Genomic DNA, 17,934 nt, shown 5'->3' with positions numbered 1-17,934 from the left:
AGACGGCCTAACGGTGTGCGGGACCGTAGCCCAGCTTCATGGAGACGGTTGCGAATGGTCCTCGCCGATACCCCAGGAGCAACAGTGTCCCTAATTTGCTGGGAAGTGGCGGTGCGGTCCCCTACGGCACTGCGTAGGGTCCTACGGTCTTGGCGTGCATCCGTGCGTCGCTGCGGTCCGGTCCCAGGTCGACGGGCACGTGCACCTTCCGCCGACCACTGGCGACAACATCGATGTACTGTGGAGACCTCACGCCCCACGTGTTGAGCAATTCGGCGGTACGTCCACCCGGCCTCCCGCATGCCCACTATACGCCCTCGCTCAAAGTCCGTCAACTGCACATACGGTTCACGTCCACGCTGTCGCGGCATGCTACCAGTGTTAAAGACTGCGATGGAGCTCCGTATGCCACGGCAAACTGGCTGACACTGACGGCGGCGGTGCACAAATGCTGCGCAGCTAGCGCCATTCGACGGCCAACACCGCGGTTCCTGGTGTGTCCGCTGTGCCGTGCGTGTGATCATTGCTTGTACAGCCCTCTCGCAGTGTCCGGAGCAAGTATGGTGGGTCTGACACACCGGTGTCAATGTGTTCTTTTTTCCATTTCCAGGAGTGTATATAGGTAAGTGCGTCGTACAAAGAAGTCTGATGTTTCTAGTAATATTATCCACAAGGTCAATAATATTCAGCATGATCAATAAGGGACCAAACACACTTATCCTAAGTTACTTTTACACCTGTGGATGACCCTTCCTGCAAGATCAGTTGCTGTGCTGCTTCATCCCTACCAAAATAGTCTCAGTCACAAATTTTGCTAGTTATCCCTTAGGATTGTACTTTAGATAAGAAGTGTAGATGTGGTAATTAGTCAAACGCTTTAGAACTCAGGAATACTGCATCTACCTGATTTCCTTGATCAATGGCTTTAAGTATGTAATGTGAGAAAAGTGTGAGTTGCGTTTCATTTGATCTATGTTTTCGTCACCCATACTGGCTGGCATTCTGTCTGATATACCTCATTGCATTTTAACTCAGAATATGCTGTAAGATTTCACAACAAATGGATCTAAATGACATTGGACGACAGTTTTGAGGATCATTTCCGCTACCCTTCTTGTTGATGAGTGTGGCCTTCTCCAGCTGCTGAGCACGGTTTTTTGTTCGAGGGATCTACTATAGATCACAGTTAAAACAGTGTCTAACTCAGCCGCAAAATCAGTGTGGAATGTGATAGAGATTTCATCGGGTCCTGGACCTACGTTCAGTTTTAACAGTTTCACGTGTTTATCAACGCCACTGACACTAATATCTATGTCACTCATTTTTCAGCGGTACGAGAATGAAATTGGTATAGTACTCTTGGGTTTTGCTTTGTAAAGGAACACTTGAAGGCAGTGTTAAGCATTTCTGCTTTTGCTTTGCTACTCTAGATTTCGGTTCCTAACTCGTGTGTAAGTGACTAGACATTAACTTTGATGCCACTAACAGCCTTTCCATATGGGTTTTGTGAAAGATTTTTCTACAATCTTCAGTCAAGGTAGTCACTGAAGACTTCACCCATTGCTCTCTTGACAGCCTGACAGCCTGACAGCCAAAAACGTTTCATTCAGCATTTCTTTAATGCTGTATATTATAACAATAAGCAGTAGTTTCTTTTTCTCTAGAATTTTCTTTACAGTGAGTATATACCACGGGGGGTTCCTATCATCGTGGTATATTCTACAGGGCACATACCCGTCCAGTGTCTGGTCAATTATTCTCTTAAACGTCAGCCATAGTTCTTCTATATGCTCCGACTCTGAGCTAAAAGTCTCCGTTCATTACTGAGATATGACACTACATCTTCTACTCTAAGCATGGATTTTGATCTCGTCTATTAATTGGCAAAAAATTCAAACCCAGGTTGAGGGGTGTGGTGGAATTTTTGTGGCAGTTGGTGCATAAATTTATATCTTTTCCCCATAAGTTTAATAAAGACAACAGATACAAGTGACGGACACTTTTGTCATGAATAATGTATTTAGCTTCACTGTTTGCAACTGACTGCTAACGTTGAAGTAGCTTTCCGATTCCGCAGCTGTAGAAATAACGTGGATTTGAGGCGAAGAACCCGTCGGTCCATGTTCGGAGCTTATTTTCCACTGGAAAGGAAGTTACTTGAAGGTTGATCGATACAGAGCGGAAAAGGTGAAAATCTGAAGGCGCAAGATGAGGGCGAATAAGGTCGGTGCCGAATGGATTCCTAACCCAGCTCCTCTACAGTGACTATTGTCCGTCTAGCAGAACGCCAGTGGGCGTTATCGTGGATTAGTATCACTTCACGCAGTCATCCTGATCGTTGATCTGGACTGCGTATACAAGACGCCTCAGTTATTGACAATCAATGTCAGCAGTGACGGTTACACTCAGAGGAAGCAATTCGTAGTACACCACACCGGCGCTGTTTAACCAGATGTGTAACATTATCTTTTCTGGATGCACACTCGTGTTTGAACGGGGAATTGCTGCTTTGTTTGGGCTCAACCATTCCTTTCTTTTCGTTACGTTAGCATAAAGTCACCATTTCTTGTCACTGTTAATGATACAGGGTAGGGGTTGTAGGTGTTGTTCACGCGCCAAGCAATGACAAGCAAATAGAGATGTACACACGGTCTCCCGCTGATTTTTCTAACTTTGGCTTGGAGCATATGGTACCCTCACACCAGATTTTTGAATCTTCCCCATGGCATGAAAATGTCGCATGATGGTGGAATGATCAAAGTTCATCACATTTGTAGTTCTCGAGTCCACTGACATGGATGACTGTGGATTAATGTGTATAAACGATCTCCATCAAACCCCAAAGGTCTTTCTGAACGTGGAGAGTCACTAATGAAGAGACGATCCTCTATAAAACGAGAAAACCATTTTCTGTCCGTTCTCTGTCCAATAGCATTATCCCCACATACGGTGCATATCTTTCAGGTTGCCATTGCTGGTGTCACTCCTCTATTGAACTTAAACAGAAGATTATGTTGGAAATGTTCCCATTTCTCCTCTTGATACTGTATTTTCTAGCGTCCATATCTCCACTCATTATCCCCAAATGAGAAAATGACAATATGTCAACTTAAATAGCTAACAGTGTCTGCCCCTGATAGCTGAGTGGTCCGCGCGACAGAAGATTTTCTCCGCTCAGAGACTGGGTGTTGTGTTGTCCTTACCATCATCGTTTCATCTCCATCGACACGCAAGTCGTCGAAGTGGCATCAACTCGAAAGACGTGCACCAGGCGAATGGTCTACCTGACGGGAGGCCCTAGCCACAGGACATTTCCAATAGCTAACAGTGAACTACAAATAAAAAATTACAGTCGATAAGTAGCCCTTAGCAAACCGAATACCAAAAAGCAATACAAAATGCTAAATCTCATGTGGTTTACTGTTTGGAGCAAATATTTTCATCTAACGCGATATCAGAGATTGTTATACAGGGTGAACATTAATAAAAGCGATAAACTGCAGGGACGGATCCCTAAGTGGAAATAGAGGAAAAAAGGTTATATAAAAATTTTTCGCTCAGTCGAATGAAAGACCCTCTGACCATGTGCCCAACGTTATTTGTGTGTTGCAGGCTGTGTGATTGATGCAGCATACTGTAAGGATCAAAATCGTCCGGTATTCATGTCGGGAACAATCCGAGGTGGTGTTTGTGTACGACGAAGCAGATAGAAACGGTCGAGAAGCAAACGGCTATGCTAAAATAAGTACCCTCACAGACACCAACCACATCACACAATATTTCAAGCCTTTTTTGGACGTTTGTGTGATCGTGGGTCCTTTCAGACAGACGAACATGCAGTGAGGCGGCGAACTATGCGTACACCAGATTTGGAGGACTAGGTTCTACAGGATATTGAGAGAACCGGCAACTATACGATGCATATAAGGAAAAGTATGAGGAGAACCCATTCTCTGAAGAAACTCTTGAACTTGCAAATGCACTTACCGACCAGCTAATCGAGAACCGCCGAGAAGAATGGCAACATCTAATTGAAAGTGCAGACATGAAACATTCTAGCCGGATTGCCTGGAAGACAATTAAGAAGCTAAATAATGACCCTAAGCAGCAAACGGAAGCACCAAGAGTAACAGCCAACCAAATAGCGCAACAACTCGTTCTTAATAGGAAAACGAAGACTCCAGCAAAAACCATCCCAATAAGAAGTGGCGAAAGAGACACGAGCTACTACAGCCGTCCATTTACCATCGAAGAGCTAGAGTGCGCACTTAAATCTCTGAAACCTGGCAAAGCAGCAGGGCTAGACGACCTTAGGAATAAACACATCCTTAAATTTGGCGAGTACACGAAAAACTGGCTGCTCCTACTTTTCAATACCTGTATCCGGCTAGACAACATCCCGAAAATCTGGAAAAAGGGCAAGGTCACAGCCATTCCAAAATCCGACAAAACATTGGACGAGCCAAAAAATTTCAGACCGGTAACATTACTTTGCTGCTTGTACAAGGTGTTCTAGCGCATGCTGCTGAATCGACTTGTGCCTAATATTGATCATCAGATAATTCCGGAACAGGCGGGGTTTCGCCCTGGGAAAGCTTGCACTGGACAGGTCTTGAATCTTACCCAGTTCATAGAGCATGGATACGAGAACCGTCTAATTACTGGAGCCATACTTGTCGACCTCTCATCCGCATTCGACACTGTAAATCACAAACTGCTGCTCACTAAAATATACGCTATGGCTAATGATTTCGGGCTGATACAAATTACATCAACTCTTCTCAGCAACACACGGTTCATCGTAAACCTAGGAGGGAAGCGAAGCCGATGGCGTATCCAGAAAAATGAACTACCCCAAGGCAGTGACCCCGCACCCACTCTTTTCAACATATATGTGAATGATCAACCAGTTGCACCAGGGACTAGGAGCTTTGCTTACGCGGACGATCTTGCAATAGCCGTGCAGGGTCGGAACTTTAACGACATAGAAATTAGCCTTACGAATGCCCTCAACAGACTAATGCCATACTACGAAGCCAACTGCCTATGCCCGAACGCAGAAAAAACATTATCCTGCCTAATCCATCTTCGAAACATACCCTAAACATCACGTGGAACAACCAACGGATCGCGTTCAGCAGCACTCCTTGTTATTTAGGCGTCACCCTTGATCGCATACTTACTTACAGATATCATGTAGACAAGGTCAGGGGCAAACTATCAACAAGAAACAACATCCTGAGTAAGCTCACCTCCACAAAATTGGGTGCCGACCCACAGACTTTACGTACGTCGGCACTTGCACTCTGCTACTCGGTTGCTGAATACGCTGCCCCAGTTTGGGAAAGATCAGCGCATGCGGAACAAGTGGATCCTCTGCTGAACGATGACTGTCGCGTAATCACGGGATGCCTAAGACCCACCCCGGTAGCCAACTTTATTTGCTTCGTGGCATAGCTCCACCCAACATCAGACGAGCTATAGCAAGCGAAGAAGAGCGCCTCAAGCAGCTGCGCGACCATCGCCATCCTCTCTTAGGACAAAACCCTCCACACACACGTCTAAAATCAAGACGGAGTTTCCTCACCTCAGTTCAACCGCTGGAAACGTCAAAACAAAAGGCCAGATTGTCAAAATGGCAAGAAACACTGCCTACGGGAGACCAGGCACCTCTAATCTCACCCAGCAATTGGCATCTGGAAATTTACTAAAATGGCCATTATGGAGAACCCTCAACCGCCTACGAACTGGGGTGGGCAGATGCAACGTAAACATGTGTAAATGGGGATACCGAGACGGGACGGACACGTGCCAGTGCGGACAGACCCAAGCAATGGACCACCTCCTGGAATGCAGCAACATGGGGGAAGTGTGCAGGAAAGAAGATCTGGCAAACGTTACGGCAGTGGCAGTTAAATGCGCTGAATTTTGGCGGGACGTGATATGATACATATACTATGTTTGTCTTTATATTGTAATGTGACTCCCCATTTTGGGTTTGTTTTATTTATACATATGTGTATTGTATTTTTATTTGTGTGTATATGCAATATGTGGGTTGTCTATGGCTTGGACACGATTAAATAAATAAATAATAACTCGTTCCAAGCATCTCTACCGGCAACAGGCCCACCAATATGGTGTAAGCCAAAGTATGATTATGTGCATCCTGCACGACAATCGCTACTATTGCTTTCACATGCAATGTGTGCAAGGATTATCAGTAGTGGATTTCCCTCTATGCGAAAGAATATGTCGATGCCTTTTGCAGTAGACCATCACAATGATGGGATTTCTGTCATCAGTCCTCTTTACCGACGAAGCAACCGTTGTCAGAGCTGACATCATAAATCTGCATAATCGTCATCTGCGGGCTGCAGAGGATCAGATGGTTCAAATGGTTCAAATGGCTGTGAGCGCTATGGGACTTAACTGCTGAGGTCATCAATCCCCTAGAACTTAGAACTACTTAAACATCAATCCCCTAGAACTTAGAACTACTTAAACCTAACTAATCCAAGGACATCACACACATCCATGTCCGAGGCAGGATTCGAAGCTGCGACCGTAGCGGTCACGCGGTTCCAGACTGCAGCGCCTAGAACCGCTCGGCCACACCGGCCGGCTGCATAGGATCCTCGGGAATAGCTGAGGCGTTTGATCAGCATCAGTTCAGCATCAATGTGTATGCAGAGATTTCTGACGACCGCATATATGGATCGGTTAATATTCCACCGCGCCCGGCGGAGGAATGTATCTGGACTTTCTGGGGAATAGTCTGCCTGGGCTGCTTGAGTGTGGGCCTTTGGCAATACGACAGGTTATGTGGTTCCTGCACGACAGGGCATCACCCCACTTTCGCCTTACAGTTCGCCGACACCTCAGCATTATCTTCCCCGGAGGTCAGATAGGACGCAGAGGCCCTGTAGCATGGTCTGCCAAACCACTGGACTTAAACCCCCAGGAAACTCTGAAAAGTGTTGTGTGCACTGAACCAGTTCTGGAAATACAGACCCTTCAACATCGTGTTCACGGCGCCAGTGACGCTATTAGGAAAGAGACCGGAACGTGCGAAAGAGTGCTGCAATCCATGATGCGGCGTGCGAACGGGTGCCTTGCATCCCTTCGAGGTCACTTTGAACATCTGTTGTGACGTGGGTCTGATGTAGAGATGGGCAAAACTGTTCTTTTCAGAGATTGGATCAGAACTGTTCACTCCCTGAAATGAATTACCTCTTTTTCATGACTCACCACTCATTTACAATAGAAAATAAATGGAAGGCACATTGCCCTTTAAACTTGGTTTTTTCCAGTACTATACCTGTATTTTGATCTTATTTGATCCTATTTTGAAGTAACACAGATAATGAGTAAGAATTTTGTATTGTTTATTGAAATTTCCACGATATGACAAAGTTTTTGATTATTGATTTATTTTGCACTATCGTGGTTTTCTGGGTGATCGGAAAATGTTGTAACTTGAGATTTACATTAACAATATATTTGGCTATAATGTATTAAAATTTCATTAACCTCATACAAATACATCGCAAGCCATATATTTTTAAAGTGAACGTTTCCTTCCGAAGACGCCTAAAATCGCAAAATCCGTACCAGAATAAGGAAAAAAAAATATAAATTTGACTGTAAAACGAAAGTGCTGCATATAGCCTTACGCAGAATAAAACAAGAAAAATATTGGTGTATCACATTTTGCGATACGTTTATCGGTTCGCTCGTAATTAAAGCGTAAATTCGAGTGTCCATAATAAAAATCCTATAGTATGAGGAGTCATCAGGAACCTAATCTAATCAGTTTAAACAAATAAAAATAAAATAAAAACAATTGATGTATACATAACATAATAATGTAATATACATAGCGGTATTACTACGAAGAACAATATCCAGTAGGGACGAACTCCGATGCAGAGGCGCTGAGTCGAGCAGGTCGAGCCGCGAGCTGTATTACTGCATGAGCTGAGACCGCAGAGACCAGAGGGACACCTGAGTTGCTTTGCTCAACACTCTGGCTAGAGTCGAGACGGTGGGGTGAGCGTTGAGCGGGCGAGTTCCGAGGGTGGGGGGAGCGGTGAACTCACCCGCTCAGAGACAAATCGTCCGTTCCCTTGCGAGCAGGTTGTTGCAAGTAGTTCCTATGTTATCCGCTAGGTGGCTCTCTGTCCTGTTGCTCGCATCAACTGCCCAGAGGGCAGGACGTGCGACTGAAACGATCGCCGACAGAGTGCGATGCGAAGTTAAGCTGTGCCAGACACTGCAAGCGGCAGACGATGCACAGAGACGGCACAGCATATGTGAAACACAAAATCCAATGGGGCACTGCACTATGCAGGCAGCCAAGGTAGAAGCAGGGCAGAGGCCGGCGCTGGTTGTGTTGTGTGGCGTGCACTGTGCTCTGACCAGCAGAGGCGCTGCTGATATGCTCCCCCATCTCTAGTCTGATGCAGCTCTCTACTATGTTCCGGGACGATTTGTTGTCGTTGCACGCACACCGTCCATTTTGGGACACAAGTTCAGAGGACCTTTTTTCCTCCATTTTCAGTCACGAATCCATCCCTGCACCTTGTCGGTTTCTTTAATGTTCCCCCTGTACTTGTGAGCTGCGCACAATGAATAGAAGCCGAAGGAGTGGGGGAAGGGGGTCGAAGGCGCAGATGACACGTCGCTTACATGGAAAAGTATTTCGTAAAGCCTGTTTTACACGGAACGTCGATACGAACAAGAAGTCGTCGTCTACTGCAGGGCTCCACGTGACAGACGGTCCAGCTACAAAAAAGCAGTTACACGGTACATGCCTGTTTCGTCGTCTGCTCTACGTGTCTGCTGTTTTTGCTGCCAACTTCCAGCAAATGTACCGAACGGTTAAAATTTACTTTTCGTGACTATCCAGTATTTTATGTCCTTTTGTAATGATTACTATAACTAATTATATTTTAGACGGACTCAGTGGCCCTGTGTTTGGTTGTTTTTGTGTAGTTTATGTGAAACTAAGTCAAATACATGTGTAAGCAACCTCACTATAAAAATCTGGAAATCATGGACAAACCAATAGAAATGTTACTTTTCTGTCGCCAATGATAATTTACTGTATTAACTCACGTTTTTCTTTTCGGGAGAAAACACGTTATGGTTCATGCGCGAGTGCTGTGCGAGAGAACAAGAACTCTTTTTTTAAGAGCAGTTCCAGACAGTTCTGGATCACTGATTTTCATTCACTTCCTCATGCAAGCATCTTATTGTTTAAATACCATTGAATGCTTGTAGCAGGTGTTCCACGCGTTAACCATTCATGAGATGAACGAACTACAAGTTTTCGTCGAGCAGGAGACACAATCCATAAAGAACCTTGCGCTGTTGTTTGCGCTTCCCACTCGGTCTCTGCGCATATGAGAAGCACTTTCATACGCTTGAGAGTAGGATGCATCTTATTCCATCCGACAGTGGTCGCACCAAGGGAGTGGAAGCTATATGAGAGAAGAGGCAACAAGCAACGTAGTTCCTTCCAGACCACTACTATCACTAGCAGTCGAGATGACAGGCATCTTATCCGCATGGCTGTAACGAATCGTGCAGCCACGTCTCGATCCCTGAGTCAACAGATGGAGACGTTTGCAAGACAACAACCATCTGCACGAACAGTTCGACGACGTCTGCAGCAGCATGGACTATCAGTTCAGAGACCATGGCTGTGGTTACTCTTGACGCTGCATCACAGACAGGAGCGCCTGCGATGGTGTACTCAACGACAAACCTGGGTGCACGGTGGCAAAACGTCATTATTTCGGATGAATCCAGGTTCAGTTTACAGCATCATGATGGTCGCATCCGTGTTTGACGACATCGCGGTCAACGCACATTTGAAGCGTGTATTCGTCATCGCCATACTGGCGCATCAGCCGGCGTAATGGTATGGGGTGCCATTGGTTACACGTCTCTGTCACCTCTTGTTCGCATTGACGGCAATTTGGACAGTGGACGTTGCATTTCAGATGCGTTACGAACCATGGCTCTACCCTTCATTCGATCCCTGCGAAACCCTACATTTCAGCAGGATAATGTGCGACCGCATGTTGCAAGTCCTGTACGGTCCTTTCTGGATCCAGATCTCTCACCGATTAAAAACGTCTAGTCAATGGTGGCCGAGCAACTGGCTCGCCACAATACGCCAGCGAATACTCTTCATGAACTGTGGTGTCGTGTTGAAGCTGAATGGGCAGCTGTACGTGTACGCGCCACCCAAGCTCTGTTTGACTCAATGCCCAGGCGTATCAAGGCCGTTATTACTGCCAGAGGTGGTTGTTGTGGGTACTGATTTCTCAGGATCTATGCACCCAAATTGCGTGAAAATGTAATTACATGTCAGTTACAATATAATATATTTGTCCAATGAATACCCGTTTATCATCTGCATTTCTTCTTGGTGTAGCAATTTTTATGGCCAGTAGTGTATAATTGTCAACCAACTGATCATGGCTACCGCAAAGTTAAGTAATAAATAGTTTCTTATTTTGTACTCCTGCTAATTAATTGTGTTTTCCTGTTGTAGCTACCAAGCAGTCTTGGCATAGTAGAACCCACGTTTCCGCCTCCTTAGCTACCTCATATTTGCGACCTCATGTTGATGGACTAGATTATGGTGGAAGATCGAGAGCCATCATATATGTTGATAGAAATCAATATAAGTGTGTTAGTTTGATAGTCTATTCTTGACGGTTGCTTCTGACAGTTGCTGCTCAAGAAAACATCATAGGAGCAGCGACTGTGAGAAGCAAACGTCAAAAATAGACTTGAAAACTGACACACTTATATTGATTTCTATCAACATATAAAAGCTCCAGGATGTTTGCGCGTCGTAAGAACTAGACGCAACACTTTAAACTGACAGTAAGTCGAAACAAGCTTGTAGTTTAAATAACTGAAGCTAAATAAAATTGTTGCAGCTAAATTGGACTACAAATATTCCTGAATAATAGGTTGTCACTGCTGTATTGCAATGTGCTACAGCTGTGTTTAAATTATTTTATTATTATACTAGACAAAATAATTACATAGCACGGCAGAGAACTGAGGTAAGAAAAGTAAAAGAAAAGAAAACCAGCAACGTACATAAGCTAGGATGGATGCAACCCGCAATGTTCATCATCTTTTAGTTCATGTCCATACGACTAGAGGCGCTGCTATCGGTCTGTGGTTCCCTCTTTTACCACGGGAGTTGCACTTCTCCATTGTTGATGTTCTGTGGATCGTGCAAGTGGCCCCGTCTACACGGCAGAAGCCGGCGGAACCGGTGTGTCACGGGTAATGTTGCAAGCTCGCACGTCCCGTGCAGAACGTGCTTCAGCGGCGGCGGCGCTCGGTGTTGCAGACGGTGGTGCTGGAGGACGCGCAGAGCGGTCAGCCGCGGCAGTCGCAGCCGCAGTCTCAGGCGCAGGGCGCGGCGGAGCGCGGCTACACGTTCGACCGCGTGCTGGGCGAGCAGGCGACGCAGCAGCACGTGTTCGAGGCGACGGTGGCGCCGCTGGTGGGCGACGTGCTCCGCGGGTACCACGCCGCCGTGTTCGCGTACGGGGCCACCGGCTCCGGCAAGACGCACACCATGCTGGGCCGGCCGGCCAGCCCCGGCATCATGGTGCGCGCGCTCGACCAGCTCTTCCAGGGCGTCGCCAGGGACCCCGCCTACTCCGTGAGTACCCGTCGCACTCACCGCATCTGTTACTGTTTCTCGTTATGCTGCCTGAATGTTCAGCACGAATGCCAACTGTGGTTCTGCTGCAAAGAAGACCGCATATAGGACACCAGGGCGACCCATTTTTGAGTACTGTTCAAGTGTTTGGGATATGCGCCAGGTCGGATTAAAGGAACACCTTGAAGTAGTTCAGAGGCGCGCTGCTAAATTTGTTACTGGTAGGTTAGGGAAAAAAAACCGCATGTGTTACAGGGATAATTCGGGAACTCTGATGGAAATTACTGGAAGGAAGGCAATATTCTTTTCGATGGCAGTATTGAGAAAATTTAGAGAACCAGTTGGTTGGTTGCTTGGTTTAAAAAGGGGGTGGGGAGAGACCAAACTGCTACGTCATCGGTCTCTCGTTCCGATTAAAACAATTCCATAAGGGTTGAAGTAAAATAATAGAGACATGCAAAACACAGCTGGAAGAAAGGAGAAAACCACAAGAATGACAGAAGGGCAACAAACACTTCACTGGACAAAATCGGACAAGAGAACCACAGAGAGATGCAATAAACATGTAGAAGAGATCAAAATAAGGGAGCAGATTACCATGGCTGGCTGACCATGAGAATAAAAAGGAGAAGCCAGCCACTCTGCAACACATTAAAACCTCCACCGTAAAAGCACTAGGGTGGAGGACACACGCAGGGACAAAGGACATGCGCTAAAACTTAGATCAAATGATAAAACCCAACCTCACGAATAAAACGTAAAGCTAAAGCTGTTGTTGAGGCATTGTCGCCCAACACCGAAGGTAGGGTGCTGGGAAAGTTGGAAGTCTGCAACAGAGTGGCTAAAAGTGGGCAGTCCAGCAAGAGGTGGACAACCGTTTTTTGCGAGCCACAGTGACAACGAGGTAAGTCCTTGCGATGGAGGAGGTAACCATGCATTAGCCACGTATGGCCAATGCAGAGATGGCAGAGGACAACTGATTCCCTTTGAGAGGACTGCATGGAAGACTTCTACACATTTGTAGTCTCCTTAATGACATGCAGTTTGTTGTGCGTAGTGCTATGCCATTCCATCTCCCAAAGCCTAAAAACCCCGTGGCATAAGACAGAACGCAGGTCAGTTTCGCAGATCCCCATCTCCATAAGCGGTTTCTGCATAGTCTGTATGGCCAGTCTGTCGGCAAGTTCGTTGCCTGAGATTCCAACATGTCCTAGGGTCCACACAAACATCACTGAACGACGGGACCACTCCAGGGCACAGAAGGACTCCTGAATGAACGCTACCTAAGGATGGCGAGGGTAGCACTGATTGATAGCTTGTAGGCTGCTCAAGGAGTCTGTACACAGGAGAAATGACTCACCAGGGCATGAGGGGATGTGCTCAAGAGCATGGGGTATGGCCAGCTCTACAGTGAAAACACTGCAGCCATCTGGCAAGGAGTGCTGTTCAGTATGTCCTCCATGAACATACGCAAAGCCTACGTGACCATCAGCCATTCAGCCTTCGGTGTAAACCACTTCATGGCCCCGGTACACGTCCAGAATCGAGAGTAAGTGATAGCGTAGAGCCGCAGCGTTAACGGAGTTCTTAGGACTATGGTACAGAAGAATCTGCAGCCTAGGTGTACATCGTGGAGGTGTACGTCAATGGACCTCGAGGAGAGGTGGTAACGGGAAGGACTCCTGACAGAAGGGACCAGATGCGAACCATAGTCATAAGCCCTGACCTATTTACGAGTTCCTAACCAGGAGCGAATTTTATTATATCATCTGTGTGCTTTAGCAGTTTAGTTTCTTGTGTTTCTGAGTGTTAATTTAATATATATAGCCACAGTTCTTGCCTTTTCGTTTTTGTCTGAAAGTAAACCGATTTTGTGACATATTAAAAGTTCCTAATCAGGGGCGAATTATTTGTTTTCACCTGAGTGCTTCAGTAGTTAGGCTTTTGAAGCTCTACGAATTATTAGACACAGTTCCTGCGTTTTCGTCTACAGTAGAGTTGCGCAGCATGTGCCGATAGTCAGTTTATCTGCATAGGTTAGTTTTCCACGGTCTTTAGTATGGGCAGGGACTGCGCTTGTTGGGTGCGGATGCGAGCCGAGTTGGTGACGCTTCGTTCTCAGCTTCAGGCTGTGATGGCTTCGGTTACACAGCTTGAGGCTGCAGTGGATGGGCACCACTGTTGTGAACCGGCCGTGGGGATACAATGGACGTCCAGCACGTCCGAGTCCTCCGATCGGTCCTCGCCAGTAGCCAAACCAGTTACTGCTAGCACTGAGGTTGACCCCTCACCTGTGGTCGAGTGGAAGGTCGCCCCAGGGCGCAGCAGGCGGCGAAAGACTTCCCAGGCGGCCGCAAGTAAGGCCTCCCCGGTTTGTCCGACGAACAGGTTCCAGGTGCTGTCTGTGGCTGACACAGTCCCTGAGCCAGATGCTGTTGCCTGTCCTGTTTCAGAGGAAACCACTCATCCAGCAAGATCCGGGCAATCACAGAGGGTGGGATTATTGCTAGTTGGGAGATCCAACGTTAGGCGCATTATGGGGCCTCTTAGGGACTTGGCTGACAAGAAGGATAAGAAAACCAATGTGCACTCCGTGTGCATACTGGGTGGAATCATTCCAGATGTGGAAAGGGTCCTGCCGGATGCCATGACGAGCACAGGGTATAGCCAACTGCAGGTAGTTGCTCACGTCGGTACCAATGATGTGTATCGCTTTGGATCAGAAGAGATTCTCTCTGGTTTTGAGCGGCTAACAGAAGTGGTAAAGGCTGCCAGCCTTGCTTCCAAGATCAAAGCAGAGATGACCATTTGCAATAGTCGACAGGACCGATCGCGGACCTCTGGTACAGAGCCGAGTAGAGGGTCTGAATCAGAGGCTCAGACGGTTCTGCGACCGTGTAGGCTGCAGTTTCCTCGACTTGCGCCAAAGGGTGGTTGGGTTTCGGGTTCCGCTGAATAGGTCAGGTGTCCACTATACGCAGTAGGCGGCTACACGGGTTGCAGGGGCTGTGTGACGTGGACTGGAAGGTTTTTTAGGTTAGAGGGTCTCGGGAAAACACAATAAGGGCTTCAGTCACAAAGGTTGCAGGCCGAACACAGGAAGAACGTAGATACAGGAACCATTGGTATAATAGTTGTAAATTTTCGTAGCTGTGTTGGAAAAGTATCAGAGCTCCAAGCGCTAAATAGAAAGCACTGATATCTTTATAAGCACTGAAAACTGGCTGATATAAAAGCTGGTGGATATAAACTCATCCGAAATTTTTGCGAAGAACCTAACAGTGTTCCGAAAGGATAGGCTAAACACGGTTGGCGGTGTCGTGTTTGTTGCTGTCAGAAGTAGTTTAACTTGTCGCGAAATTAAAATAGATGCTTCCTGTGAGTTAGTATGGGCAGAGGTCGTTGTTGGCAACTGGAATAAAATAATAATTGGATCCTTTTACCGACCTCCCAATTCAGATGATACAGTTGCTCAAAGGTTCAAATAAAACTTTGGTCTGATTTCAAACACGTACGCGACTCATACCATAATAGTTGGTTGTGACGTTAATTTACCCTCGATATGTTGGCGAAAACACATGTTTAATTCCGGAGGTACACACAAAATATCATCCGAAATCCTGCTAAACGCATTCTCTGAAAATTATTTCGAGCAGTTAGCACATGAGCCCACGCGAATAGTAAACGGTTGTGAAAACACACTTGACCTCTTAGCAACAAATAATCCTGAGTTAATAACGAACATCAAAACTGTTACAGGGATTAGTGAACACAGAGTTGTCGTAGCGAGACTGAATATTGTAATCCCCAAATCCTCCAAAAATGAGCGAAAAATATATCTATTCAAAAAAGCAGATAAAAATTCACATGACGTCTTCCTGAGAGACAATCTCCACTCATTCCAAATTAATACTGTAAGTGTAGACCAGATGTGGCTTGAAGTCAAAGAAATAGTATCGGCAGCAATTGGAAGATTTATACCAAATAAATTAACAAACAACGGAGCTGAACGTCCTTGGTACACAAAACGGGTTACAACATTGATACAGAAACAACGAAACAAACATGCCAAATTTAAACAGACGCAATATCCCCAACTTTGACGATCTTTTACAAAGCTCGAAATTTAGCGCGGACTTCAATGCGAGATGCCAATAACAGTTTCCACAACGAAACTTTGTCTCGAAGCCTGGCAGAAAATCCAAAGAGATTCTGGTCGTATGTGAAGTATGTTAGCGGCAAGAAACAATTAATGCCTTCTCTGCGCGATAGCAATGGAGATAATGTCGAAGATAGTACTGCCAAATCAGAAGTAGTAAACACAGCCTTCCCAAATGCCTTCACAAAAGAAGACGAAGTAAATGTTCCAGAATTCGAATCGAGAACTGCTGCCAACATGAGTATCGTAGAAGTAAATATCCTCGGAGTAGTGAAGCAACTTAAATCACTTAATAAAAGCAAGTCTTCTGGTCCAGACTGTATACCAATTACATACCTTTGGGAGTACGATGATGCATTAGCTCCATACTTAACAATCAAGAACCGTATCCAAAGACTGGAAAGTTGTACAGGTCACATCAATATTCAAGAAAGTTAGTAAGAGTAAACTAAATTACAGGCCCATATCGTTAACATCGGTATGCAGCAGGATTTTGGAACATATTTTGTGCTCAAACATTATGAATCACCTCGAAGAAAACGGTCTATTGACACACAGTCAACATGGGTTTGGAAAACATCGGTCTCGTGAAACATAACTAGCTCTTCATTCGCGTGAAATGTTGAGTGCTATTGACAAGGGATTTCAGATCGATTCCGTATTTTTGGATTTCCGGAAGGCTTTTGGCACTGTACCACACTAGCGGCCTGTAGTGAAATTGCGTGCTTACGGAATATCGTCTCAGTTATGTGACTGGATTTGTGATTTCCCGTCAGAAAGGTAGTAATTGACGGAAAGTCATCGACTAAAACAGAAGTGATTTCTGGCGTTCCCCAAGATAGTGTTATAGGCCCTTAGCTGTTCCTTATCTATATAAACGATTTGGGAGACAATCTGAGCAGCCGTCTTAGGTTGTTTACAGATGACGCCGTCGTTTATCGACTAATAAAGTCATCATAAGATCGAAAACAAATAGCAAAAGGATTTAGAAAAGATATCTGAATGGTGCGGAAATTGGCAGTTCACCCTAAATAACGAAAAGTGAGAGGTCATCCACATGAGTGCTGAAACGAATTCGTTAAACCTCCGTTACACGATAAATCAGTCTAATCTAAAAGCCGTAAATTCAACTAAATACCTAGTTATTACAATTACGAACAACTTATATTGGAAGGAACAAATAGAAAACGTTGTGGGAAGGCTAACCAAAGACTCCGTTTTATTGGCAAGACACTTAGAAAATGTAACAGATCTACTAAGGAGACTGCCTACACTACGCTTGTCCGTCCGCTTTTAGAATACTGCTGCGCGGTGTGTGATCCTTACCAGATAGGACTGACGGAGTACATCGAAAAAAATCAAAGAAGGGCAGCACGTTTTGTATTATCGGGAAATGTGGGAGAGAGTGTCACAGAAATGATACAGAATTTGGGTTAGACATCATAAAAAGAAAGGCGTTTTTCGTTGCGACGGAATCTTCTCATGAAATTCCAATCAACAACTTTCTCTTCCGAATGCGAAAATATTTTGTTGACACCGACCTACATAGGTAGAAACGATCACCATGATAAAATAAGGGAAATCAGAGCTTGTAAGGAAAGATATAGGTTTTCGTTCTTTCCGCACGCTGTACGAGATTGGAATAATTAGAGGATTGTGAAGGTGGTTCGATGAACTCTCTGCCAGGCACTTAAATGTGATTTGCAGAATATCCATGTAGATGTAGATGTAGATGCAGGAGATGAACTGCCATGACTGGGAAAAGGAGACAGTAATTCAAATGCACAGGAGAACTACGAATGTGAGCAACGTAACTGGCGAGCAGTTGTGCATTCCTAACCTTCAATGGAGGGACTCCTACTTCCACCAGGACACTGGTCACCGGACTCGTTCTAAAAGCTACCATCGCTAGGCGAACACCACAGTGGTGCACTGGGTCGAGTAAATCCAATGCTGAGGGCGCCGCCGAATCATAAACCAGACTCCCATAATCAAGGCGGGATTGAACAAAGGCTCTGTAGAGCTGCAGCAAAGCAACGTCGAGCAATCTACATGCCAGTTGGTGTTGCTC

At 45.7% G+C, this 17,934-nt stretch overlaps 1 protein-coding gene across 1 annotated transcript in view; it reads left to right on the top strand.

The window, feature by feature from the left end:
* LOC126162095 (kinesin-like protein KIF19) overlaps positions 1–17,934 on the top strand; it is a 585,325-nt gene that overhangs the window by 94,629 nt on the left and 472,762 nt on the right. Inside the window, exon 3 of the mRNA XM_049918372.1 lies at positions 11,387–11,704. Coding sequence (XP_049774329.1) covers positions 11,387–11,704 — 318 coding nt within the window. The remainder of the gene's footprint in view (positions 1–11,386; positions 11,705–17,934) is intronic.

This window comes from Schistocerca cancellata, chromosome 2 (assembly GCF_023864275.1).
Source record: "Schistocerca cancellata isolate TAMUIC-IGC-003103 chromosome 2, iqSchCanc2.1, whole genome shotgun sequence".
Lineage (NCBI taxonomy): Eukaryota > Metazoa > Arthropoda > Insecta > Orthoptera > Acrididae > Schistocerca > Schistocerca cancellata.
The sequence above is the reverse complement of the archived record's forward strand: the minus strand, read 5'-3'. Positions and strand labels throughout refer to the sequence as shown.